Here is a 24,686-nt window from a genome sequence, read left to right as displayed (position 1 = left end):
CACACACACACACAATGCAGGTAAGATTACAGGAGGCTTCAGAGACGATTTTGAGTTATTTTCAAGGGCAGTCTGCAAAGAATGGTCAGCACCCCAAAGGGGTGCCGACCCGCAGACAGTGGCAAGTGGCTCCGTACCTGGCGGGTCACTTTTGGTCAGGCCGGTCCTCTTCACAGTGCTGGGGCAGGTGGACGATTCGGATTCCCGAGGCAGACCGCAGGGCTCTAACCTCTAAATCACCCTATCTACCTGCCAACCCACCATCCACGCTGAGCGTGGAGCCCGCCTAAGATTCTCTCTCTGTCCCTCTCCCCACTTGCGCTCTCTAAAGAAAGATTAAAAACAAGAACAAAAGACAGAAAATACATTTGTAGATGTGCAAATGTGGGAGGGACTGAGGGTCAAGCTCCAGCATGGTCCCGTTCCAAGGCACAGCTCGACAAAGCCAAGAACTGCATCACTGCCCGCTGTGCAAAGGGCCAGCTTCTCTACAAAGCCAACCTGTAAGGACCAGTTATTAAGGTAAAGTATCCACTTACAGACTGGCACAAATAACCAAAAATAAGCAGCTTTGAGGAGTATAGAGGCTAGAATGCTTTCTCCCCCAACTAAACTACTGCAATAAATATTCTCCAAGATTGAAGGGAAAAGCACACTTTACTCAACGACTGAGATGTGGCAGAAAAATAGAAGCCTGAGATGTGGGGCGCCTGGGGGGCTCGGTTGGTTAGGCAGCCGACTTCAGCTCAGCTCATGACCTCATGGTTTGTGAGTTCGAGCCCTACGTTGGGCTCTGTGCTGACAGCTCGGAGCCTGGAGCTTGCTTCGGATTCTGTGTCTCCCTCTCTCTGCCCCTCCCCTGCTCGTGCTCTGTCTCTCTCTCTCTCAAGAATAAAAAGTAAACATTAAACAAATTTTTAAGAAGACAAAGAAGCCGGAGATGCATCTTGCTTAGCTGGTTTACACCTGGAACGGGTCCAGACGACACGCACAAGTGGGCCTTGTGGCCCAGGGCCGGCTTTGTGTCTGCCAAGGCTCAGCCCTTCCCCACACCCGTGTGGGCGGGAAGCAGCAGTTGGCAGGCTAGGGAACCACAACAAAAACCCAACAAGACTTTAAAAACCCAGGAGGAGACCCTGAAATGAAGTGTTTGAAATGAAGTAGTTTTTATTTTTCAGAAGTGGCGGGATGACCTCCAACTGGGCCGAAACAATCCACCCTGCAGCTCGATTTCACGGAGGGAGAAACAAAATCTGTCACTTTAACTGCTGTGTGAGCCTCTGGGAGGACAGCAGGGAGAACCGGTGTGGAGACGACGACGTGGACGGGACACGGGTGTGCAGGAGCGAGAAGCGGCAACGGAGACTCGGCCAACCAGGGCCGGCGGATCACCCGCAGTGGCCACCGAGTCCCCACACGTCTGAGGCGAGTTCCTGAGCCACTGCGCTGTGCTCGGGGAGGGAGAACCGGCGTGCGGCTGAAGACTCAGTCGGGCCGTCTAGCGGCGAAGCAATTTCATAAACGACAATTTCTGCTGCCCACTTCCTGCTACCTTGCTCTGTCTCCAAATCCACCTAAGGGTCACCCTGTTTGCCCAGTGACTTGGGATGGCTTTGTGCTCACTTAATTGTAGTTTGTGATGTTCTGTGAAGTAGTAATTCAAACAAAGTAAGAAAAGGACATTGCGGAACCTTAGAAGCTGAGGAATGCGTCTCACACAGACATCATGACACGAGAAAGCCAGCCGAGGCAGCACAGGTTTCATGACCCCATGTTAGATGAAGAAACCACAGCTCAGGTTCAACAAGGGCAGGGACCGGACCCCCTGGAGGGCAGCCTGTGCGAGGGCACTGTGGCCGGGGCCCGAGGGAGCACCCGAAGTGCCATGCTCGTCACCACTGCTCCAACTCGTACATCACCCCATTGATGATCTTGTAAAAGACTGCCAACTATACAGACGAGTTCCCTATAAAAACGAGTTCCCCCAAGAGAGTCCCGATCCACCTTTTAGACCCATCGAGTCCACTGCCTTCCTTGAGGAGGGTTCACATTAGAAAGACACAGGTGCCCTGTCAGCCACCTGAGCCACGTCATGAACAGGAAGCAGCTGTTTGCAGAGGCCCGGGAACACAAAGACCAGGAAACTCCTTCCACGGGTTTCTCGTCCCACCCTGCCTGTCCCCAGCCGAGCAGGGAGCCAGGCCTCTAGAAAATGCACTGTCTCGCATTAAGGACCTCTTCCTCACCCGTTTTAGAGAAATGTCACAACCTTGTGGTGTGCCTACGGTGCCCACTGGAGGTGAAGAGATGTCTTGGCTTCACTGTCAAGACCTCTGCCCTCCCCCACCGCACTCCTGCCGTCTGGGCTTCTGTCACACCTCGAGGCCCGAGGCAGTCTGGGGTGGAATCCCACCAGCTCCCCCGGTACGAACTTGAAGATTACAAAGTGACGAGACAGGCGAGGAAGCCCCTTCCCACACACGGCACCTTCAGAGCTTTGGCAGGGGTGGGATTTTGTATAATCCGCTCTGGAGCAAGGGAGGCCCGTGCAGTACCACAGACCTGACGGGGGAAAAGGATGGCCGCACGACTTGTCACATCCAGGTGAGGTGACACGGGGTGCTGACCACACGAGACACGCGCGCTAGACACTTAGATTATTACACGAATAACATCTAAAATGGTCTCCTTCACTCTCGGTTTGTCCAGTCACAGCAGACCCACAGTAGCATTCAGGCATCAAACCTCAGGCTCCACGGCTAGTCAACCTGAAGCCCAGATGTTTCCCTGTGAAAGGGCTCTGCCCACGAGAACACTCTTGTCACCTGGCCACCCTGGAAAGTCCAGGAACCAACGGCCCAGAAACTACCGAAGAAAAAAGAGAGAGAGAGACTCAGTTCCTGTGCTCAGCAGCACCGGCTGCACAAAGAGGAGCCCCCGGCACCACTTGCAAGAAAAAAACAAAAGCATAGCTTAAATATTCTAATTTCAAAACGTGGATGTCCTTTCCTAAGGCGCGGTGAAAGGGCCCCAGAAGAGCCGGTCACTCTGGGGCGCGTGCGTGGGCAGCCGCGCTCCGCCCCGGGCCCAGCGTGGTGGCCGGGGGTCACTCCAGGGCCGCCAGCTGCTCAATGGCACAGCGCACTCTCTTTGCAGTCTCTTCAAATTCTTTCTGTTTATGGTTGGTTTCCTTTGCCTGGAAAAAAAAAAAAAGGCCACGTGAAGCTGAACTGTGCTTCCCAATCACACCCTGCAGGTAAGATCAAAAGGGGAAAATAAGGAAGCATTTACTGAGCACCTAAGTAAATCGGGTGCTGTGCCTGGGTGGGGACACCCAGCCATACGGGGTGAACGTGCTGATCCAACTCAAGGGCCTGTCATTTAAACCGCACCCCAATAATTATAACAGACGACATTTGCGCAAACACCATTCCGCCTGCTTCGCACCCATGAACTGCTTTATTGTTCAGCGTCCCTGTGAGGCAGGCGTATCATTATCTCCATCATACAGATGAGGAACCCGAGGGCCGGCGACGTGCCCAACTGTCTGTGGAAGGGCCCTGCTCTCGACCAGCACCCTGCACGGCTTCCGAAGCTCCCCCAGGTGAAGTCCAGAGCCCTCTCCTTGTCCACTCAGAGACACGGCTGAACATCAGCTTTCTCCTAAAACAGAAGAACGTCTTTTGCCGCCAGGCGCTCCCGGAACCTGCCTCCCGACCTTGTCATTCCCCTAAGCGTTCTCTCCAGGAGAACACATGCCGCCCTCATTAGCAGATCCAGGGACCTTTCCCCTACCCTAATCTGTGTTCTCCTCGGCTTCTCTGACACATTAAAAACGAACAGACCTTTATCGGGTTGAATTTGTTTTCTAGGGGCAGCTGCCTCTTGATTTCAGCTCAGGTGTGATCCCACGACCATGGGAGTACTCTGTGTGGAGCGTGGAGCCTGCTTAAGATTCTCTCTCCCTCTCTCCCCTTCTGCCCCTCACCTCCACTTGCATCATCATATATATATATATATATATATATATATATATATATATATATATATATAGTTGTCTAATTAGAGGCTAACTTAAAACAAAAAAACTACTTTTCAAGGGGCACCTGGGTGGCTCAGTCGGTTAAGCCTCTGACTTAGGCTCAGGTCACGATCTTGCATTCATGGGTTCAAGCCCCACATCAGGCTCTGGGCTGACAGCTCCAAGTCTGGAGGCTGCTTCTGATTCTGAGTCTTCCTCTCTCTCTGCCCCTCCCCCGCTCACACTCTGCCTTTCTCTCAAATATAAATAAGAATTAAAAAGAATTACTTTTCAATATGTACTTTTTTGGATAACTTACTTTTGCTGCACGTATAAGGCTAAAATTACTAATTAAAAAATTACTTAAAAAAATAAGATTTAACATGAAAAAGGGAAAACAGCACATGACAAGAAACAGTGTGCCTAGTAACGGAGCCTCATCTTTACTGACAATGGAAAGATGACAATGGCTTTTTTGTTGTTGTTTGTAAAGTAATCTCTACACCCAATATGAGGCTCAAACTCATGACCTATACACATCAAGAGTTGCACACTGTCCCGACTGAGCCAGCCAGGCGCCTGGCCCATGGCCTTGCAAACTATATTTTTTATTTACTTTCTTCTTCTCTTTCAAAAAAGCCTAAAATTAATTAAGCCCCTATGTACACAGTCTGTAATTTAACCACCACAACACGGAAGTCAACATCTCCATTTTATCTATTTTCTTAATAAAGGTGGATCGAAGCAAAATTCAGAAACTCTCACTATGAAAAACACAGTAAGGGGCACCAGGTTGGCTCAGTCGGTTAAGCGTCCAACTTCGGCTCAGGTCATGATCTCGCGGTTCCTGAGTTTGAGCCCCTCGTCAGACTCTGTGCTGACAGCTCAGAACCTGGAGCCTGCTTCGGATTCTGTCTCCCTCTCGCTCTGCCCCTCCCCAACTTGTGCTCTGTCTCTCTCAAAAATAAACATAAAAAAAAATTATTAAAAAAATAAGTAAGTTAACTAAAAGCATATTAAAACTCACTGAGCACACATGTGCTATCTGGAGCTTAGAACCCCTTTTTCCTTCCTCTCGTGCCTCACTTTATCCTCACTGTTGGTGCCCACAAACTCAAGCCTGGCACTTCTCTGCTGCTCCCATATGAAGTTCGTCCCCTGAACAGATTTATTTTCTAATTGGTTCCACTTTATTTCATTTTTCTCTAAATGCACAGGTGGCCATGCAGCAGCAGAAAACGAGTCGCAGGGCATGTGGCGTGCTCCCAAGTTAGACCCCCGACAGCCCCGGCCGTCTACCGATGCAGCACGCCTTCTGTGCGTCAGGACCCGGATGGGCTGCTCATCGGTGATCCTGTCACGCTGCTTAGCACCTCACATTTAAATCTGGGGCCTCAGAAATCCACGGCCTCACAGCAAACATTTGTCCCTTCGGTATTCGTGTAACCCAAAACAATTATTCCATCGTGTTCTTTTGCCAGAACGTCTGGCAAACGATTATCTTAAACTACATACTGCAATCACATAACCGATTTAATACATCATTCAAAGTATCAGCCTCCAACCTTATTTATCTCTACAAAACATGAGGTTTGCGTGCCAGCCCGCCTCCAGGAGGGCGGTACCCTAGAGTGCCCACCTGGGTGCTCCAGGGCGAAGCAGACAGGCCTCTGGTGATGCCGGTCCCCTGCACTCGGCTCTGACTCGACGTGACCATCCATTCACATGGAAACGTGCATGGGGACCCGAGGGGACCCGAGTTTTATTTTATATTAGCGATAAATTATTTGCAGCAGGGGCGTCTGGATGGCTCAGTTGGTTGAGCATCCAACTCTTGATTTTGGCTCAGGTCACGGTCTTGTGGTTTGTGGGTTCGCGCCCTGCTTGGGATTCTCTCTCTCCCCCTCTCTCTGCCCCTCCCCTGCTCATGCGCGCATGCATGTGTGCTCTCTCTCCCTCTCTCAAAATAAGCGAATAAACTTAGAAATTATTCACAGCAAATCACAACTGGCTGACACTCTACAACACCACGTCCAGCGAAACCTCTCGCAATGACAAAAACACCATGCAGTGCAGCAGCGACTGGCCGCATGCAGCCGTTGGACAGGTGAGATGCTGTTTGTATGACCGGAGCACCAAATTCTGCATTTTACAGAATCTTCATCATAAAAGCCAAGTGTGGCCGATGGCCACAGTGCTGGGCAGCACAGCTCTAGAACGTCGCAGTGGTATAGTTGAGTGCCACGGCCGACAGAAACTTTCCTGTTGTGGAAGTTGTATAAACCAAATAAGGAAAGTCTGAAAGCTTACACTTTGCATTCTTCTTTAAAATACATACATTTAAAAATGATCTGGAAGGAAACACATCCGTTAATGGTGGGCACCCTAAGTATAGAGGTAGGTAGGGCTTTTGATTCTTCCTTACAGGAATTTATATTATTTATTTCATAATTAAAGTAATAAAAATAAATGCATCATGTTAAAGTATTTCCTTATCCTGACTTGAGGAGAACAAAAGCAGCCTTGGGGAAAGCAAAGCATTTTCTTCCCACCCCGCACCTCGGTCCCCTGGATGTTCACCTGGTCCGGTTCCGCCCCACCGCTGTGCACGCAGACGCTGGTGACTGAGCGTCTCTCGGTGGGCTTCCCGCTCCAATGAGCCCCCTCTGCCCACGGACTGACTGCCCTCACCCAAGAGCCCCCCACTTGACATCGTTTTGTCTGTTTCAGTGCCCCACAGTTCGGTTTCAGCCGCCCCGGGCCACACATCAGTCTCCCTCCTGCTTGCCGGAGGACGGCTTTCTCACGACTGTCCCCTAAGCATACAGGCTGCTCTGTCACCTAGAATGGGGTCGGCCAGCTGTGGTCTGCGGGACACATGGCTTGTTTCTCATACAGTCATTAGGCGAAGGATGGTTTTCACGTTTTTAAACGGTTGCGAGAAGCAGAACAGGAATACTACCTAACAGAAACCAGGCAGCCCTCGAAGGCCCGCGAAGGCTAAAATACCTTGGCACTTCACAGGTGTGCGGGCCCCCAGCCTAGAAGGCTCTCCCCAGCCCACTTCCCGACTCCAACACTGCGGCTCCCAAGGCCCCCACGAGTCAACACCTCTTCCACACCTTGCTATACTGACCACCAATTTCTTCCCCCTTCCTAACAAAACATAACCGGTCCTCAGCATTTAAAACCTACCCTACTGGAACTATTTCGTAACCATCTCTAAAAGGGAACGTCATTTTCAATCAAAAAAGGACCTCAGAAACCGGGAGGGCGGGGCAGATCAGCCTTCCATTTTGCAGCAGGGAAAGTGTGGCCAAGGCTGGTCTCAACCCGCAAAGCCCACGAGTGGCAGGGACAGAACCAGGACACTGACCGCCAGCCCAGTGCTTCGCTATGGTATCAACCCCCGAACGTCTGTGCTCTGTAACACGGCCATACTTAGCAAATAAAACTCTGGAAAAACAAACAAACAAACAAACAAACAAACAAAACCCAAAAAAAACCCAAGTAATTTTTTCGTATACATCCATACAAAACATGAGCTCTATTAAGAAACTATTCCCTGTGTACCTGAGATTCAGATTTAACGGGGAGCCCCGATTTTCTCTACGGTCTGGGCTGCTGGGTTCCCACGCCTTAGTGGGTCCGCAGGTTCACCCCTCTCCTCTCCGGATACCCTAGGATGCCTGTCCCCCGGTGAAAGTTCACTTGCAGAAACCCAAGGTCCTTTCCCCCAACACCCACAATGCTCCTTCCCCGAAATGGAGCTACATGCTCCCAAACCCTCTGTCCCCACCACGCTCACACACCACATGAACGGCCTCCCACAGACCGTCGCCGAAGGCAGGAGCGCCGGTCTAACCACCGCCGTCCCACCACCAAAGGCACCTCACGCTAAACACAGGAGGGAGCACGCTTCTCTCCCATCTGACTGCACGACCCCAAGGCCACATTCCAGGACAGATGCTTTCCTGTCCTTTGTACCCTCACATGTGCATCCGAGGGGCTTCAAATGTTAACTGAGGAGAAGAGCCCCTCCAAAATGAGGGGCGGGGAGCTCAGTGGTACAGGTGCTCAACAGCTTGCCCTTGGTTCTTATTCCCGATAATACATACAATTTTGTTCTTGGCTCTCTCTTTGTCCAGTTTCAAAAATTCACTGAGGGTTAATTCTTCAAACTGCTTCTTGACAGAAAGAAAGGCACAACCAGATGAATGCTTCTTATGTTCCTCTCTAGAAAAATCAATACAGGAGCACATCAGGAGAGAAGAGTCGGGGAGAGGGAGAAAAGCAACCGTCTGTCACCAACACCCACCACCCCGCCTCACGGACACGCCTCCCTCGGCTTCCCGAGCGCAGCGCGAAGTGCACAGGGCCGGCGGGAGGTCCCGGTGCACCCTGCCGCACAGGCCGTCTCTGCCCTCCCCCCGCCCCCGTGGACGTCTCGCCACCACGCTTAGGGCGGATGGGTTTTATACGGAGTCCCGTATAAATGAATAGGCATTTCGACGAATAGGAAGCGTGACACGGTGTGAGCGCAGAGGTGGCACACACCAAATCCCTCTAAGATCCTCAAGGAAGGAACCGTTTGAAGTAATGTCATTTCCCTGGAATTGCTACATAATCTGCTGGTCCCGAATAAGGGCACCATCGGCCGGGCTTCTCCAGGGGACTCCTCGGCTTCACTCTCTGCGCTGGGACTTTTCCCTACACAGCGGACAGCAGTGACCACAATAGTACTGGAATGAACGCACAGCCACACAAAGACCCAAAGGACAGCCCGCAGAAACTAGCCTCTGAAAATATTCTAGCACTGGGAAATTCACTCCCGGGGGGCCTGGGTGGCTCAGTCCGTTAAGTGGCCGACTCTGGACCTTGGCTCAGGTCATGACCTCTCGGTCGTGGGATCAAGCCCCATGTTGGGCTCTGCCTTGGAGCCTGCTCGGGACTCTCTCTCTGCCCCTCCCCCACTCGCACAAGCACACTCGCTCACGCGCTGTCTCAAAATAAATGAATAAATTAAAAAAAAAAATTTCACTGGCAAGAATACAGCCAGTACTTTGCCAGTGATCCCTGGTATGATCACCACGCCATTCCAGTCAACAATGGGTCATGAGAGCAAACACATTAGTGAAAACAGCAACTCTCTTCTGGCCAAGGAGAGACAACTCGGGTGATTCTCTAGAGGAAAATATTAAAGTGATGGAAGCGATCGGTCCCGAGAGGGAAAAAAAGGTGAGAAAAGAACGTGGCATCAGCATCACATACAGAAAGTCAGCTGTCACTGTCTATCTGAACATATACGCAGAATTCTATTTATTTATTTATTTTTAACATCTTATTTATTTTTGAGACAGGGAGAGACAGAGCATGAACAGGGAAGGGTCAGAGAGAGGGAGACACAGAATCTGAAACAGGCTCCAGGCTCAGCACAGAACCCGACGCGGGACTTGAACTCACAGACTACGAGATCATGACCTGAGCCGAAGTCGGCCGCTTAACCAACTGAGCCACCCAGGCGCCCCAATACGCAGAATTTTTAAAAATAACTAGATGCCGGGGCGCCTGGGTGGCTCCGTCAGTTAAGTGTCCGAGTTCCGCTCAGGTCATGATCTCACAGTTCGTGAGTTCCAGCCCCGCGTCGGGCTCTGTGCTGACAGCTCAGAGCCTGCAGCCTGCTTCGGATTCTGTGTCTCCCTCTCTCTGCCCCTCCCCCACTTGTGCTCTGTCTTTCTGGATGCCTGGGCGGCTCAGTAGGTTAAGTGTCCGACTTCAGCTCAGGTCATGAGTTCGAGTCCTGTGTTGGGCTGCCGGTTGTCAGCAGAGCCCCCTCTGTCCCCCTCTCTCTATGACCCTCCCCTGCTTGCGCATGCTCTGTCGTTCTGTCTCAAAAAAAAATGAAAACATTTAAAAGGGTGGTTTCTGTGGTACATGAATTACAGTTCAATAACGTTTTATTTAACTAAAAAATTGTAATGTTTATATTTGATAGAGACAGAATGTGAGCGAGGGAGGGGCAGAGAGCAAGGGAGACTCAGAATCCGAAGCAGGCTCCAGGCTCCGATGGGGAGGGGGTGGGGTGTCCTCGAACCCATGAACGGCGAGATCATGACCTGAGCCACCCAGGTGCCCCTCAATAAACCTTGAAAAAACTCTGTAACCAGGGAAGCCCGCAGGTCACAACAGGATCCGCTCCTGTATTCTGTCAAACCTGAAAGACATCAAGTACAGAACCCTAAGAGCGAGCCTTTCTTCGGCATCTACTCTGAGGGCCGTTTGGCCACATCAGGTTTGATTAGGTTGAGTTGAAAGCACCACCGGGGCACCGACACACAGCCTCCTCCATCTGCGGTAACTGTTTAGGGCACAAAATGAAATTGCAAAGCCAGGGCCCCATCACTTTGTTTTTGCAGGCCCCGCCCACAACAAAAGCCGGGGGTGGAGCCGGGGCTCCCTGGAAGCGGCAGCGAGGCCGGCCCGGGGGACTTACATGGGGTCATCGTCTGGCTCCCAGCCTTCCAGCTCCTTGAAGCAGAAGAAACACTGAGCCAGATCGGGCTCGTTCTCAGTGGGACAGTGGATGAAGCCGGCCTCGGCCATCTGCAGGGGAGAGCTGAGGCTCAGGCGCTGGCGGGGGCGCTCCAGGCTCCCAGGAGCCCACAGAGGGAGGGGTCGCCCGGGATTCAGGAGCCCATAGAGGGAGGGGTCGCCTGGGGCCGGAAGGCCACAGAGGGAGAGGTCGCCCCAGGGGCCCGGGAGTCCACAGTGGGAGGGGTCGCCCCGGGGGGCCCAAGAGTCCACAGAGAGACAGGTCGCCCGGGACCGGAAGGCCACAGAGGGAGAGGATGCCTCGGGGGCCCGGGAGTCCACGGAGGGAGAGGTCGCCCGGGATTCGGGAGCCCATAGAGGGAGGGTCTGCCCGGGACCCGGAAGGCCACAGAGGGAGGGGTCGCCTGGGACCGGAAGCCCGCAGAGGCAGGGGTCGCCCGGGATTCGGGAGCCCGCAGAGGCAGGGGTCGCCCGGGGGCCGCGTCGGGGCCCTGGGGAGGGGCGGGCCTGGGGCCGGCGGGGGCCCGTGAGGTCTCACCCGCTCCGGGGTGCAGGCGCAGCCCTCCAAGAACGGCCAGTTCTTGAACGTAGAGATGCGGTGGTCCTTGAGGTAGAGCTGCCAGGCCGGGGGCAACGACGAAGCGCCCATCCCGACACCGCAACCGCCGAGCGCTGACTCGATTCAAATCCGGAGGTTGGCGGCCGTCGCGGAGCATGTCGGGAACGCACGGTCCCTGAGCGCGCCGCCCGCGGCCTTCTGGGAATGCAAGGCTGGGCGGCGCGGTGCCTGCTGGGAGTTGTAGTCCTTCCGCCGCGCCCTGCGCCGTCCCCGCAGGCGCTGGTCCCTTCCCCCATTTAGCGCTTTCCCGAATGATTGCAAAGTCTGGTGGGAAGAGGGGCTGAGAAGGCGCTGGAGTCCCTGTAACGGGTTCAGGGACTGGCCCCTGTCGAGCACATATAAATTAAGCCTGTGCCCACTAAACACTCACTCCCCTTTTTCATAAGTTTTTGTAACAAATATTTAATTCACAGATCAGCTTTTGGCTAAATCAAATTTTACCGATAACAGCTTCTGCCAGTTTGAGCCTTCTAGGTTATTTGTACCACGTTCCTATTGTCTGGAGTCAACATTTTAACATCTAAATGTAGTACCTGAAAGAAAAAAATCTCGAGGCTTTCATCAGCGTTAGTAAAGACACTGAGCATGTGCAGTTTTGGCCGTTGTCAGACTAATTTTGTTCATTTCTATGGGTAACAGTCTTTAAGAATTGGATAAGAAACTGGTAGCCTGCAGGGGCCCCTGGCGGGCTCAGTGGGTGGAGCCTGTGACTCTTGATCTTGGAGTTGTAAATTCAGACCCCTCGTGGGGTGTAGAGATTATTTAAATAAGTAAACTTAAAAAGGAGAAAAAAAAGTTAGTAGCTTGCATTTATTTCCTAGCCTAATGCACAAGAAAATTGCGAGCTACACGCACTTGTTTTAAACTGCATTGCTGGGATTACAAGGGAGGCTGATTGATCATCTCAAACCTGTCACTTTCGTCTTTCCTGTGAATTGCCTCTTCATGTCTGCTTTGCTGTTGGGTTAATGACATTTTTCCTACTGCCGGGTGAGTTTTTATTCAAAAGGCACTTAGCCTCATTTGTCCTGCCCTCCGTGCCCTGGACCCCAGTTTGTTGTCTTTTCACTCTGTCGTATATTTTTTCTTGCAGAAGTTTTAAATTTTTATGCCGTCATATTTATCACTCCTTTTCTTTTTGACTTCTTTTTTTAGTTTGTTTGTTTATTTGTTTGTTTGTTTGTTTATTTATTTATCTTGTAATCTCAACACCCAAAGTGGGCCTGAACTCAGCCCCCACCCCCAACCCCTCCCCAATCAAGAGCCACAGGCTCTTCTGACTGAGCCAGCCAGGTGCCCCTGACTTTTATTTTTTGTTTCTGGCTGGCTTCTTTTGTTTTGTTTTTGTCACGCTTAGAAAGGCTTGTTCTGCTCTGAGATGATTTAGAAAAGGTATTCATTGAAGATTTCTTTTGGTTTTCTCTTTTATTGTTAAAGTCTTGATCTTAAAAAAAAAAAAGTCTTGGGGCGCCTGGGTGGCGCAGTCGGTTGGGCGTCCGACTTCAGCCAGGTCACGATCTCGCGGTCCGTGAGTTTGAGCCTCGCGTCGGGCTCTGGGCTGATGGCTCAGAGCCTGGAGCCTGTTTCCGATTCTGTGTCTCCCTCTCTCTCTGCCCCTCCCCCGTTCATGCTCTGTCTCTAACTGTCCCAAAAATAAATAAACGTTGAAAAAAAAAAAAAAAAAAAAAAGTCTTGATTCTTTCAGAAGTATACCAGTGGAAGGTGCATGAAACGGGTTCAGATTTGTTTTCCAAGATCTGGCCAGTTGCCCCCACACTGTCCAGTAAGTGGCTTTGAACAAAGGCAGGTTTGAAACACCACCCGAGTCACATGCTTAAGTCCACTATATGCTGGGGCCCATCTCTGCCGCGTTGTTTCTGCCCATGGGTCTGTTTGCTCCTGCTCTAGCTAGATTTTTTTACAGGTGAATAAACGGAGACCCAGAGTGGCTGGTGGGAGTCTGGAAAGGACAGGGAGTGAATCCAGTCTCCAGGAACAGAGCTCTGAGCAGCTCCTGACTGCTAGGCAACCGAAGAGGGCCAAGACAGGCCCCCACCTGCTCCACAAAGCCAGGAGAATTCTAGAGGGCTTCACTGCCGCCCCAAAGCTTCAAGGAGCTTGAAGGACAAAGGGACAGAGAAAGAGCTGGAGTCCCTGAAGGCATCACTGACTCCCAGACCTGGGCGTCCAGGAGGGGCCGGGGGCAGTGGCAAACTTGAGAGAGAACAAGGAAAGAGAGGGAGGGTGGGTGGGGCTGGTTCCCACCTCAAAGCGGTGTCCCAGCAACGGCAAATCCTGCAGCCTACGGGAAAAATCTGTGTGTCCTCTGTCAGGAACAGGGTGTTCTGAAGTCACTTCCCGAGCTGCAGGGGTGGCTGAGTGGCGCCTCTCACATCCGCAGGCCAGAAATAAGAGAACTCCTCAGTGCTCCAGCTCTACGCGGGCTGCTGGCTTCTAGTCTTTTAATGTCACAACTTCTTGGAAACTTTTTCTTTTTTAAAAATTTAAGTAGGCTCCAAGCCCAACATGGGGCCTGAACTCATGACCCCGAGATCAAGAGTCATATAGTCTGCCGTGCTCTACCGACTGAGCCAGGCGGGTACCCCGGGAAACTTTTTACTGTATCATTTACATTTTTAAAAAATATTTATTTATTGTGTGTGTGAGAGAGAGAGCGCGCGAACCGGGGAAGGTCAGAGAGAAGGGGAGAGAGACAGGATCCCAAGCAGACTCCATCCTGTCAGCACAGAGCCCATCTCCGGGCCTGAAATCACAAACCATGAGATCATGACCTAAGCCGAAATCGAGTCAGATGCTCAACCGACTGAGGCACCCAGGTGCCCTGCCAGTTTTTAAATTTATTTAGTTTTAAATGTTTATTTTTGAGAGAGAGAGCATGAGCAGGGGAGGGGCAGAGAGAGAGGGAGACACAGGATCCGAAGCAGGCTCCAGGCTCTGAGCTGTCAGCACAGAGCCCCACGCGGGGCTCGAACTCACGACCCGTGAGATCACGACCTGAGCCGGAGTCAGGCGCTTAACCGACCGAGCCACCCAGGCGTCCCTACCCCATTTTTAACAAGCCATAAAAATAGTTATCCAGTCCACAGTCTATTTAGTATAACTTTTATATTCAATTGTTTATAGTAATACAATCATTTATATTAGATGAGAGGAAGAAATTAAAATTTCCCACGATCTCGCTTTGTTTACTGCCGTTACCCTGTGTATATCCCGCTGGTCCTTTTTTCTAGATCTATAGATATCTGTGTATCGTATGTCACGTGCCCACATAGAGGTCTATGCATCCTTCTTAAGTGAAAATAGGACCATAGAGGTGGCGGACACATTTTTGTTCTGTCTTTTGCTTAGTTTAAGGCATTTTGCTTTGACAGGGCATGACCTAGGGGGCGCAATTCTTGACCTAGGTGTGGAGACAGCCTGGGCTTCCTGCCAGCAGCTGTGGGGTGTCCCGCAAGGAATTTGTTGCAAACGTTAAACGAAGTCCCACACTTTGTGACTCATTTCCTTTGACGATCTGGAATAAATTCAAGTCACTCCTATAATGTCATTCTCGTGTGCCTCCGTCGTGGAAGCTTTTTGAATATTTTAGTGTTTCAAATTACATGCTACATTCAGCTTTCACATCTGAATCGATCTGATGTATCCAGACCAGCAAAAGGCCGTGGAGATTTTTAGTGGTGTTCAGAGAAAATGGAGGCGCTCCTGGGCGTGGGGAGAGGCCAGTTCGGCAGGAAGGGGAAGCCCGCGGGGCCTGGGGGGAGCTTCACCATCGGGGTGCCCGCTGGTGGGGGTCCAATGCTGTCAGGGCTCCTGGAGGATTGTTCTCAAAATCATCTGCAGGGATAAGAAAAGACACATATAAGAAAAGACACAAAAGCCTCAGGATTGGAGAGGTGCTTGCAAGGATCTCTCAGGAGGAATTTGATGAAAGAAAGAAACAGGCTGCATTACTGATGATAGAAATGCCACTTAAAATGACAGCCCAGTCCCATCTCTCCTTTGAAGGGTTCAAAATAAGCTCTCAACCATACGTAGATTTACCTCCAGCTCAACATGAGGTTTTGTACGACCCATGAGCTAAGAATGGCTTCACTCTTTTAAATGGTTGAGAAAAGACCGGAACAATATTATTTCACAGCGTGTAAAAATTATATAAGATTCAAGTGTCAGCATTCATAAATAAAGTTTTCATGTCACTTATGAGCATTTGTTTTCCCCCAGTTGAAAACCTAACACAGGGGCGCCTGGGTGGCTCAGTCGGTTAAGTGTATGACTCTTGATTTCCGCTCAGGTCATGATCTCACGGTTCATGAGTTCGAGCCCTGCATGGGGCTCCACCCTGACGGGGTGGAGCCCGCTTGGGATTCTCTGTCTCCCAATCTCTCTGCCCCTCCCCCACTGGTGCTGTCTCAAAAAAAAAAAAAAAAAAAAAAACACATTTTTTTAAGTAATACGTGCTCATGTTAGCAAATGTGGAATTGCATTTTTTTTTTTTTTTTTTTTACTGTTTATTTTTGAGAGAGAGACAGAGTGTGAGTAGGGGAGGGGCAGAGAGAGAAGGGGACAGAATCGGAAGCAGGTTCCAGGCTCCAAGCTGTCAGCATAGAGCCTGACACAGGGCTGGAACTCATGAACCATGAGATCACGACCTGAGCTGAAGTCGGACGCTTCACCGACTGAGCCACCCAGGTGCCCCTGGAAATGAATTTTTTTTTTTTTTGGAAATGAATTTTTTTTTTTAATTTTTTTTAACGTTTATTTATTTTTGGGACAGAGAGAGACAGAGCATGAATGGGGGAGGGGCAGAGAGAGAGGGAGACACAGAATCGGAAGCAGGCTCCAGGCTCTGAGCCGTCAGCCCAGAGCCTGACGCGGGGCTCGAACTCACGGACCGCGAGATCGTGACCTGGCTGAAGTCGGACGCTTAACCGACTGCGCCACCCAGGCGCCCCTGGAAATGAATTTTTAAAATGCACTGTGTGATACCACTGATAATTGAGTTTTTCGTATGCATACATATGCCTCCAAGGGTCTAGCTGTCTATGTATCATTGAATTGGGAATATACCGGATCAGTTGTTTCTTGTGTTTTTGCTTTCACATCTGAATCAATTTGATGTATCCTAACTGATTTTCACAAACTGTGTTCCATTACCTGATTATGTCATAATGTAACCTCATTGGGACATTTAGGTTGTTTCCCAGTTTTGAATATTAATACAGTTGCAGGGGCTATCTCTGTGTATTTCTTTGATTATCCGGAAGAGAAATTCCAAGCAGCAGAATTACTGGGCTAGTGGGTTTGGATCCATATTGCCAGGCTGTGCGCCCCCCGGCGGAACTGGAGAGGACCCCCTCCACCATCTCTCCAGCAGTGCTGGGCATAATTATCATTAGAACATTTTCTCTTCCTTTTTTTTTCTATTTTTTAATTTTTTAGACATTTGTTTATTTATTTTGAGAGAGACAGAGACAGTGTGTTGGGGGTGGGGGCAGAGAGAGGGAGAGGGAGAGAGAGAGAGACAGAGAGAGAGAGAGAGAGAGAATCCCAAACAGGCTCTGTGCTGCCAGTACAGAGCCTGACATGGGGCTGAACCTATGAAACCACGAGATCATGACCTGAACCAAAATCAAGAGTTGGGCGCTTAACTAACTGCACCCAGGCGCCCTTATTAGAACATTTTCAATGACAGGTGGGAAAGGACTGTCATTTTTTTTTTTTTTTTTTAATTTTTTTTTTTTTTTTTCCAACGTTTATTTATTTTTGGGACAGAGAGAGACAGAGCATGAACGGGGGAGGGGCAGAGAGAGGGAGACACAGAATCGGAAACAGGCTCCAGGCTCTGAGCCATCAGCCCAGAGCCTGACGTGGGGCTCGAACTCACGGACCGCGAGATCGTGACCTGGCTGAAGTCGGGCGCTTAGCCGACTGCGCCACCCAGGCGCCCCAAGGACTGTCATTTTAAGCGACATTTCTAATATCCCTGGTATAATCTTCCCCCCATATTTATTGGCCATTTATATTTTTTCTTAAACTATCCCTTATTCTTTATCCATTTTTGTCTGTTTCTAAATAGAAATTAAAACAGGGGCGCCTGGGTGGCGCAGTCGGTTAAGCGTCCGACTTCAGCCAGGTCACGATCTCGCGGTCCGTGAGTTCGAGCCCCGCGTCGGGCTCTGGGCTGATGGCTCAGAGCCTGGAGCCTGTTTCCGATTCTGTGTCTCCCTCTCTCTCTGCCCCTCCCCCGTTCATGATCTGTCTCTCTCTGTCCCAAAAATAAATAAACGTTGAAAAAAAAAAAAAATTTAAAAAAAAATAAATAGAAATTAAAACAGTTCTTATTGATTTGAAAGTACTCTTTATACAGTAAGAATATTAGTTATGTAAGAATTAAACTGAATGCTATAGGGGTGCCTGGGTGGCTCAGTCAGTTAAGCATCCGACTTTGGCCCAGGTCATGATCTCAACAGTTCGTGGGTTCGAGCCTCATGTCGGGCTCTGTGCTGACGGCTCGAAGCCCGGAACCTGCTTCGGATTCTGTGTCTCCCTCTCTCCCTGCCCCTCCCCTGCTCTCTGTGTGTGTCTCTCTCTCTCTCATTCAAAAATATTTTTTAAAAATTAAAAAAAAAAAACACTGAATGCTATCAAAGCCTTACTGAGGTGGCAGCTGATTAAAAGTGAAGTTCTGAAGAACCACTTTCCCGTTGGGGGCGAGAAAAAGAAAAAGAAGAGAAGAGAAATGGTAACTCTGTATCTGCCAGGTCTGTGGCAAATACCCTCCCCAGCTTATTCTTTGACTTGTGAAAGAATTCTCCACGTTAAAATTGTAATGTTTGATTTTCAAAAGGATTCTCCACGTTTAAGTTGTAATCAACATTTCTGAACCAAATCCGCCCATCTTGTCCTGTATGGAGTTGGCTCTGCCTTATGCTTAACACAGGCTAACACTTTCCTTGGCCCAGATCGATGCCTCTCTGCCTCGGCACCAAGCCCCGTGCAGCTCCCACCTGTGTGCCCAGGCACAGACTCTGGGGCTCTTTCAAAGAGAGGTGAAGTCTAGGAAGCCAGGGGGGGAGGGACTCAAGTCCTACCGTAGGGTCCCCAGCCTCCCGGAGGCCAAGGAACTAGTGAATGACTCCTCTGTGCTCCCCACCTACCCTCCTGTCCGTATGTCCGGGGGTGCTAAGGCAGGACCCATGCCCTCCACAGTGAAGGGATGTGCCCCACCTGGGTGAGTACGTAGTCGTCCTGGGTTAGCTTCCAGATGATTTCAAAGTGATCCACATCGTGGAGTTCTTCAAACGAGGCGTTCCATCCTCCTCTGCACAGTGTCTGGGTAGAGAAAAGGGCCAAGCAGGAGCGTGAGGCAGCAGGGCCCTGCCTGACCCGGAGCAGGTGCTCGCTCGGTATTTGTTGAATAAATGGCTGATGGTCTTGGGGTCCCTTTGGGTGAAATAAAGGGGAAGGTAATGACAGCGCATGACCCTCAACCTCTGGCCAGAAGCGGGGTGCTGGGGGTACCTGATAAAATTCCCTGGACTGTCGGGAGAATTCGGGGGAGTCGTGTTGGCCCACGATCACCAGCACGTGGCAGGCGGGATCCACGGGCTGCGTCAGGGCCGCCTCCAGGAGCTGCTGTGGACCATTCCTCCGAGCATCCTCCCTGATGCAGGGGTGGCGGGGGGGGGGGGGGGGCAGGCATGGGTCAGGACGGAGAAAAGCCCACGCATCACCCCTGGCCCGCCTGGTAGGTTCAAGCTCAGCTGGGGAAGGAGGGGGCAAGTGACTCACAGGGTCATGAGGAGAGGGCCGTTCTGAGAGGTGAACACGATGGGCTCTAGGTCATAGATCCCACTTACCAGGAAAAAGCCTGTAAAGGTGAAGAGCAGTCAGAGGGCCAGGCTCTAGGTGGGGCCAACACCCCACCCATACCAGGCTTCCTGCAGGCACACAGTGGGGCAATATGGGGCCAGCCCCAAAGGGGCGAGACCAGGGTAGGGGTAGAGAAGAAGCAAAGACGAGCCCATGTCACAGGGCTCCAAGCCCCCAGCTCAAGCACGTCATGGCTGTTGGGATTTTGTGCAGCTGGTGCGGCCCTCGGGCCCATCTGGGGAGGGAGAAGGCTGCTCGGCCAGCCCGCAGTCCCAGGGAAACCTCTGAGGTTGGGTGCGACTGCATGCTTGGTCCAGTCGGCCAGGAGCATCATGGCGGCCAGGTGGGCCCCAGCTGAGTGTCCGCACAGGTAAATCCCCCTGGGTTGGGTCAGAGGAGAGAGAGCCGGATTTGCATTCGGTGGCCCGAGCGCATCAGGTTGGTATCGAGGAGTCCCGGTTCGCCTTCTGCTCCCCAGGCCAGAGGGAGCAGCTGGGCTGCATCCCGGGGGCTGAATCCACGGTCCTCCCGCATCGTCTGGCAAAAGGGAAATCTTCGGTGATACCTACTCGTTGCGTGGATACTGCTTCTGGATATACACGATGCTCCGGGTCACTTGGTCTACCATCTGGTCCAGGGTACCTGCACAGAAAACACGAGTCGGGGCAGGATCCGTCAGGGGCTCTCTCCCCTCCAAAGCCCACCAGGCTGCAAACCTGTGAGACCATCGTCCTTACCTTTGGGGGCTATGTCATAAGCCACGATCACCACGGCCACTCCCTGTGCTGTCAGTGGGTTGACCATGAAGGCTGATGTATCTTTACTGCAGAAAGAGAGACGGAGGTGTAGTTAAGGATCCCGAGGTGAGATCATCCCTGATTCAGGGTGGGCATAAATCCCATGACTGGTGACACTATAAGAGAAGGGCGGGGGGCGCCTGGGTGGCGCAGTCGGTTAAGCGTCCGACTTCAGCCAGGTCACGATCTCGCGGTCCGTGAGTTCGAGCCCCGCGTCGGGCTCTGGGCTGACGGCTCAGAGCCTGGAGCCTGTTTCCGAGTCTGTGTCTCCCTCTCTCTCTGCGCCTCCCCCATTCATGCTCTGTCTCTCTCTGTCCCAAAAATAAATAAACGTTGAAAAAAAAAAAAAAAAAAAAAAGAGAAGGGCGGGGGATGATCTGAGACACGGACACAGAGGAGGCCCCGTGAGGATGGACGCCGAGACGGGGGTGATGCGGCCACAGCCAACGAAAACCCAGAGCCCCCAGCCGCTGGAAGACGCAGGAGTGGGTTCTCCCCCGGCGCCTCTGGAGGGAGCAGGGCCCTGCCCACACCTTTATCTCAGACTTCTGGCCTCCAGAACTGTGAGAGAACGCACTCCTGTGGTCAGACACGGAGTTTGCAGCAGCAGCTCGCACGATCTCCTACACCAGGGAAGGGTGGATGTCCCTTTCTCCCCGCTCATCCAAGCTCCCGACTCACCTTCCGCTCTGCCAGTATCCGCCATGGAAGAACACACAGAAAGGCGAGGCTGTGAGACAGACAGAGGGCGTGGGGGCTGAGCCGGGTGCCCAGCCGAGCCCTGCTGCGGGACCACCTGCCCATTCGCCTACCTTCAGACACTCGCTCGGGAAAGTAGATGTCCAGGTTCTCCCCCTCGCCGTCTCCGTAGGGGACATGCAGCAGGTTCCTCCTGGTGGCTCGGGCCCTCTTAGTAGCTGTCTCGAGAAGTGGACAAGTCACTATTAGCATGACCTGCTGACCTGCAGCCGTTTTCCATTTTACCGAAGGTAGAAACCTTTCTGCGGAAAGCCCCTTTGGGTGGGCCGATCAGCCCCACTTTTCAGAACTCCATGAAAGGTGCCCCTCCCCCCCAAGTCCTCATGATCAACTGTGCCGGGTTCTGGAGCCTCCCCTGGGGGTGTAGTTGCAAAGAGACCAGACTGTCCCATCCAAGTGCGACCAATACTGTGTGCTGACATCTGTCTGCAAGTGAGCTGTGGTTCTGAAGGCCACCTTTTACCACCACTTTATTACGCGCTCATTTTGTGCGTTGTACTCTGTTTCACGCTCCAGGAAGTATAAACTTTTCCAAGTCTTTGGAAAATCAATCTTCTAGGGAAGCAAGATATAAACTCACTTCAAATAAATAACGATATGTATCAAAGCCCGAGAAGATCATACTCCTTGATGCATGAGTCCTTATGCATGTAGTTTTTATAAGGAAACAATCAGAAACATTCCCAAGGACTTGTTTTAAAGATGCCCACAGTAATGCTATGTGTAACGGCAAAACACTGGACACAGCCTGTAACAGAAGGCTGCTTAAATACAGTATGGTATATCCCCTTTCTCTGCGTTATCGTGCAGCCCGGCATTCATCATCCTTGATGTATTTTTTACCTTGTTTACTGTCTGTTGCCCTCACTGTCAAGACAAGGGCTTAGCTCTGCCCACCTCTGGACACCCAGGATCTGATACGTAGTAAACAATTCAAAGAAAGTTGTGTGGAAAAGAAAGAAAAAGAAAATTGTGTGATAAATAAATATTTCAATAAGCAGTGTTGGGTCAAATGAATATCCAAATGAAAACAAAATAGTTTGTTAGGGCACCTGGGTGTCTCAGTCGGTTAAGCGTCCAACTTCGGCCCAGGTCATGATCTTGAGGTTTGTGAGCTCAAGCCCCGCATTGGGCTGTCTGCTGTCAGCACAGAGCCTGCTTCGGATCCTCTGTCCCCCCCCACTCTCTGCCCTTCCCCTGCTTGTGCTCTCTCTTTCTCTCTCTCTCTCTCTCAAAAATCAACGTCAAAAAAAAAAAAGTTTCTTGATCCTTACCTCACACCACATCAGATCAGTTCCTGATGGACTATCTAAACATGAAAGCGAAGGCAACAAAGCTCTTGGAAAAGAAAACGGGAGATCTTCATGATCTTGGGATAGACAAAGATTGCATAAATAGGACCCAACGTGTACTAATCAAAAAGGAGGGGTGCCTGGCTGTCTCAGTTAGTAGAGCATGTGACTCTGGATCTCGGGGTTGTGAGTTTGAGCCCCATGTTGGGTGTGGAGATTAATTGCAAAACAGTTTACATAAATACAATAGAGCCTGATCAGTGTGATCTTTCTGATACTGAACATTGGAGCAGTGAGACATGAACTTGGGATCCGTGTCCCTGGAGGTGCCCAGGTCCCCAACCTTGGGGTCCATAGAGGCGGGCCCAAAAGGAAACCAGTGCACCTCTTGGCTGGATGATTCTGCAACTCTAGAAGGGACAAACCCAGTAGGAAAAGATAGTTTGTATACAGTGTGTTTAGGCATAAACTAACTGGTAAAATAGGCCGTCTCCATTCAGAGAGACCGCTCAAGGGCAACAGAAACAATGATGGGAGATGCCAAGTTTCCCCCCATGCCAAAACCAGAGGCCAGGCTGCCTCTGCAGAACAGGCCAAGGGGCTGCAAAACCACTTTTGCTGTCAGACCTTGTCTACGGACGCCCCTGTCCTGAGAGTGAAAGGATGAGACAAGGCTTCTTAGAGGAGAGAGATGTGGCTTGCTGTGCGTCCCTGCTCCCTCTCTGGTGCTGGGCAGCGGTAGGGGGAGACTTCCCATCTCCCAAAGCGACCAGCTGCTCAGAGAGCCTGATGTGTGACTCCTGCAAGTGTCTAACGAACGGAACAAAACAGGCTCCCCCTGTGCCGGCCACACTGAACACAGCTCACTCTGAAGGACATGCTTAATGGAATGGATCTATTATTAATTAGATTTTTTTTTTAATGTTTATTTATTTCTGAGGGAGAGAGAGTGTGTGAGCAGGGGGAGGAGCAGAGAGGGAGACACAGAATCCGAAGCAGGCTCCAGGCCCCGAGCTGTCAGCACAGAGCCCGACGCGGGGCTCGAACTCACGAACCGCGAGATCATGACCTGAGCCAAAGTTGGACGCTCAATCGACTGAGCCACCCAGGCGCCCCTGTCATTAATTTTTCTTATGGAGACACAATATGTTTGTATGGTTCACACACACACACACACACACACACACACACACACACACACACACACAAGGCTTCCTACGGGTGCCTGGGTGGCTCAGCCAGTTAAGCGTCCAACTCTTGATTTCAGCTCAGGTCATGATCTCATGGTTCTGAGATTGAACTCCATGTCTGCACTGACAACGCACAGTCTGTCTGGGATTCTCTTTCTCTCCCTCTCTCTCTGCCCCTCCCCCACCTCTCCCAATAGATCCACGTTAAAAAAAAAAAAAAGCCTTTCCAGTGAAACGTTCCCTCACCGCCTCTCACCTGCCTGCTTTCCCGGCCCCTTGCCAAAGTGACCTCCGTTACTAACACGGATATAGACCCTCTCAACCTTTCGTCCAAATGGCAGCATATAAAATACGTGTCTGCCCTGCCCACTTGGCGTAGTGTTTCTTGGAGAGCTTTCCCCATCTGCACATAGCTTCCTTGTTCTTCCCTTCTTTATAGGCCTTCCTCCGCTCTTATATTCCATCTGAGGGCTGCATGCTAACCAGTCATGCCAGTTGCGCAGGCCCAACAAACCACATCCCATCATCAGGAAATCCTCTCCGTGCGTCTCCTCCCGCCTCCACCGCGACTACCTTGTTGGATGTCCCTCCCCTTCTCCGCTGGAAGCAAGGGCGGCCCTCACGGCTTTCCTACTTCTTCCGCCAAGTGCCCTCCGGCCACAGGTGTGAGCCAGTCCTGGGCGCACCCTTCCCTCTCAGGTTCAAGTCCGTCCGGGGCTCTTGTGCCAGTTGGCTCCCGCTGCTGTGACCAAATACCACAGGGTGAGGAGGCTTAACCTACATTTACTTTTCACAGTTCTGGGTCCCGGAAGGCCTAGATCCAGGCGCCAGAGGGGCTTGTGTCTGGGGACGGCCCTCCCCTTGGGTGGCGGGTGACCACCTCCTCACTGGGTGCATACACGCCTCTTCTGGGTGGGCCTGTGGGGCTCTTGGCCTCCCTAGGGAGGCAAGCCCTCGGGCGTCTCTTCTAAGAATCCAGCCAGGTCAGGACCCCACGCTTATGACCAATTCACCTAATCACTCCAAATACAGCCACCCTAAGGGTTAAGGCTTCAACACGTGAATCTGCGGAGGGCACAAAGATTCAGTCCACAGCATCTGGCACACCACCCCCAAAAGCCCTGGGGCTCTACAAAATCAACGCTGCCCAGCACACCTTCCTCTAGGGGTCGACCCTGGCCACCCTAACACCCACTGTCCAGCACCCGCCTCGCCTGCTCCATACTGCCAGAGCGCTTGTCCCTTCTAACGGACCACGGCATTTACTTTGTCCTCTTCCCCTGCCCCGTTAAGAGTCACGACCAGGGCACCTGGGTGGCTCCGTCAGTGAAGTGTCCCACTTCGACCCAGGTCATGACCTCTTGATTCACGAGTTAGAGCTGACGGCTCAGAGCCTGGTGCCTCCTTCCGATTCTGTGTCTCCCTCGCTCTCTGCCCCTCCCCCACTTGCACTCTGTCTCTGTCTCTCCAAAAAAAAAAAAAAAAAAAAAGAATCACAGTGAAAGACAGCAGAGAATACAGGCAATACCACTGTGATAACGTGGAAGGTGACAGATGGTGACT

General features: G+C 51.4%; 2 protein-coding genes across 9 annotated transcripts in view; both read right to left on the bottom strand.

The window, feature by feature from the left end:
* Positions 1-1,142: 1,142 nt before the first annotated feature.
* BIRC5 (baculoviral IAP repeat containing 5) lies at positions 1,143-11,335 on the bottom strand. 3 transcript variants are annotated; one of them, XM_045490972.1, is made up of 4 exons: positions 11,112-11,335; positions 10,515-10,624; positions 8,140-8,257; positions 1,143-3,196 (listed from the first exon to the last, which is right to left on the bottom strand). In XM_045490972.1, the coding sequence occupies exons 1-4, from the start codon at positions 11,220-11,222 to the stop codon at positions 3,107-3,109; spliced, it is 429 nt and encodes a 142-aa protein (XP_045346928.1). In that variant the 5' UTR covers positions 11,223-11,335; the 3' UTR covers positions 1,143-3,106. The 3 variants fall into 3 exon arrangements, with proteins under 3 accessions (XP_045346928.1, XP_045346929.1, XP_045346930.1); XM_045490973.1 differs by lacking the exon at positions 1,143-3,196 and adding an exon at positions 3,445-3,663 and having other exon boundaries at positions 11,112-11,313; XM_045490974.1 differs by lacking the exon at positions 1,143-3,196 and adding an exon at positions 7,448-7,477 and having other exon boundaries at positions 11,112-11,312.
* A 2,964-nt stretch (positions 11,336-14,299) lies between these two features.
* Positions 14,300-24,686, bottom strand: part of AFMID (arylformamidase) — a 17,648-nt gene continuing 7,261 nt past the window's right edge. For 2 of the 6 annotated variants that reach the window (XM_045490964.1, XM_045490966.1), the window contains exons 2-11: positions 20,695-20,803; positions 20,564-20,612; positions 19,823-19,908; positions 19,655-19,727; positions 19,368-19,465; positions 19,005-19,083; positions 18,735-18,876; positions 18,441-18,545; positions 17,301-17,307; positions 14,300-15,076 (exon numbers count right to left, since the gene is read on the bottom strand). In XM_045490964.1, coding sequence (XP_045346920.1) covers positions 15,015-15,076; positions 17,301-17,307; positions 18,441-18,545; positions 18,735-18,876; positions 19,005-19,083; positions 19,368-19,465; positions 19,655-19,727; positions 19,823-19,908; positions 20,564-20,612; positions 20,695-20,803 — 810 coding nt within the window. In that variant the 3' untranslated portion in view covers positions 14,300-15,014. Of the gene's footprint in view, positions 15,077-17,300; positions 17,308-18,370; positions 18,546-18,734; positions 18,877-19,004; positions 19,084-19,367; positions 19,466-19,654; positions 19,728-19,822; positions 19,909-20,563; positions 20,613-20,694; positions 20,804-24,686 lie in introns of all 6 variants that reach the window. The other 4 variants (XM_045490960.1, XM_045490962.1, XM_045490963.1 and 1 more) reach the window with 4 other exon arrangements.

This window comes from Leopardus geoffroyi, chromosome E1 (assembly GCF_018350155.1).
Source record: "Leopardus geoffroyi isolate Oge1 chromosome E1, O.geoffroyi_Oge1_pat1.0, whole genome shotgun sequence".
In the NCBI taxonomy this organism is placed as follows: domain Eukaryota; kingdom Metazoa; phylum Chordata; class Mammalia; order Carnivora; family Felidae; genus Leopardus; species Leopardus geoffroyi.
This window is presented reverse-complemented; position numbering and strand designations above follow the sequence as displayed.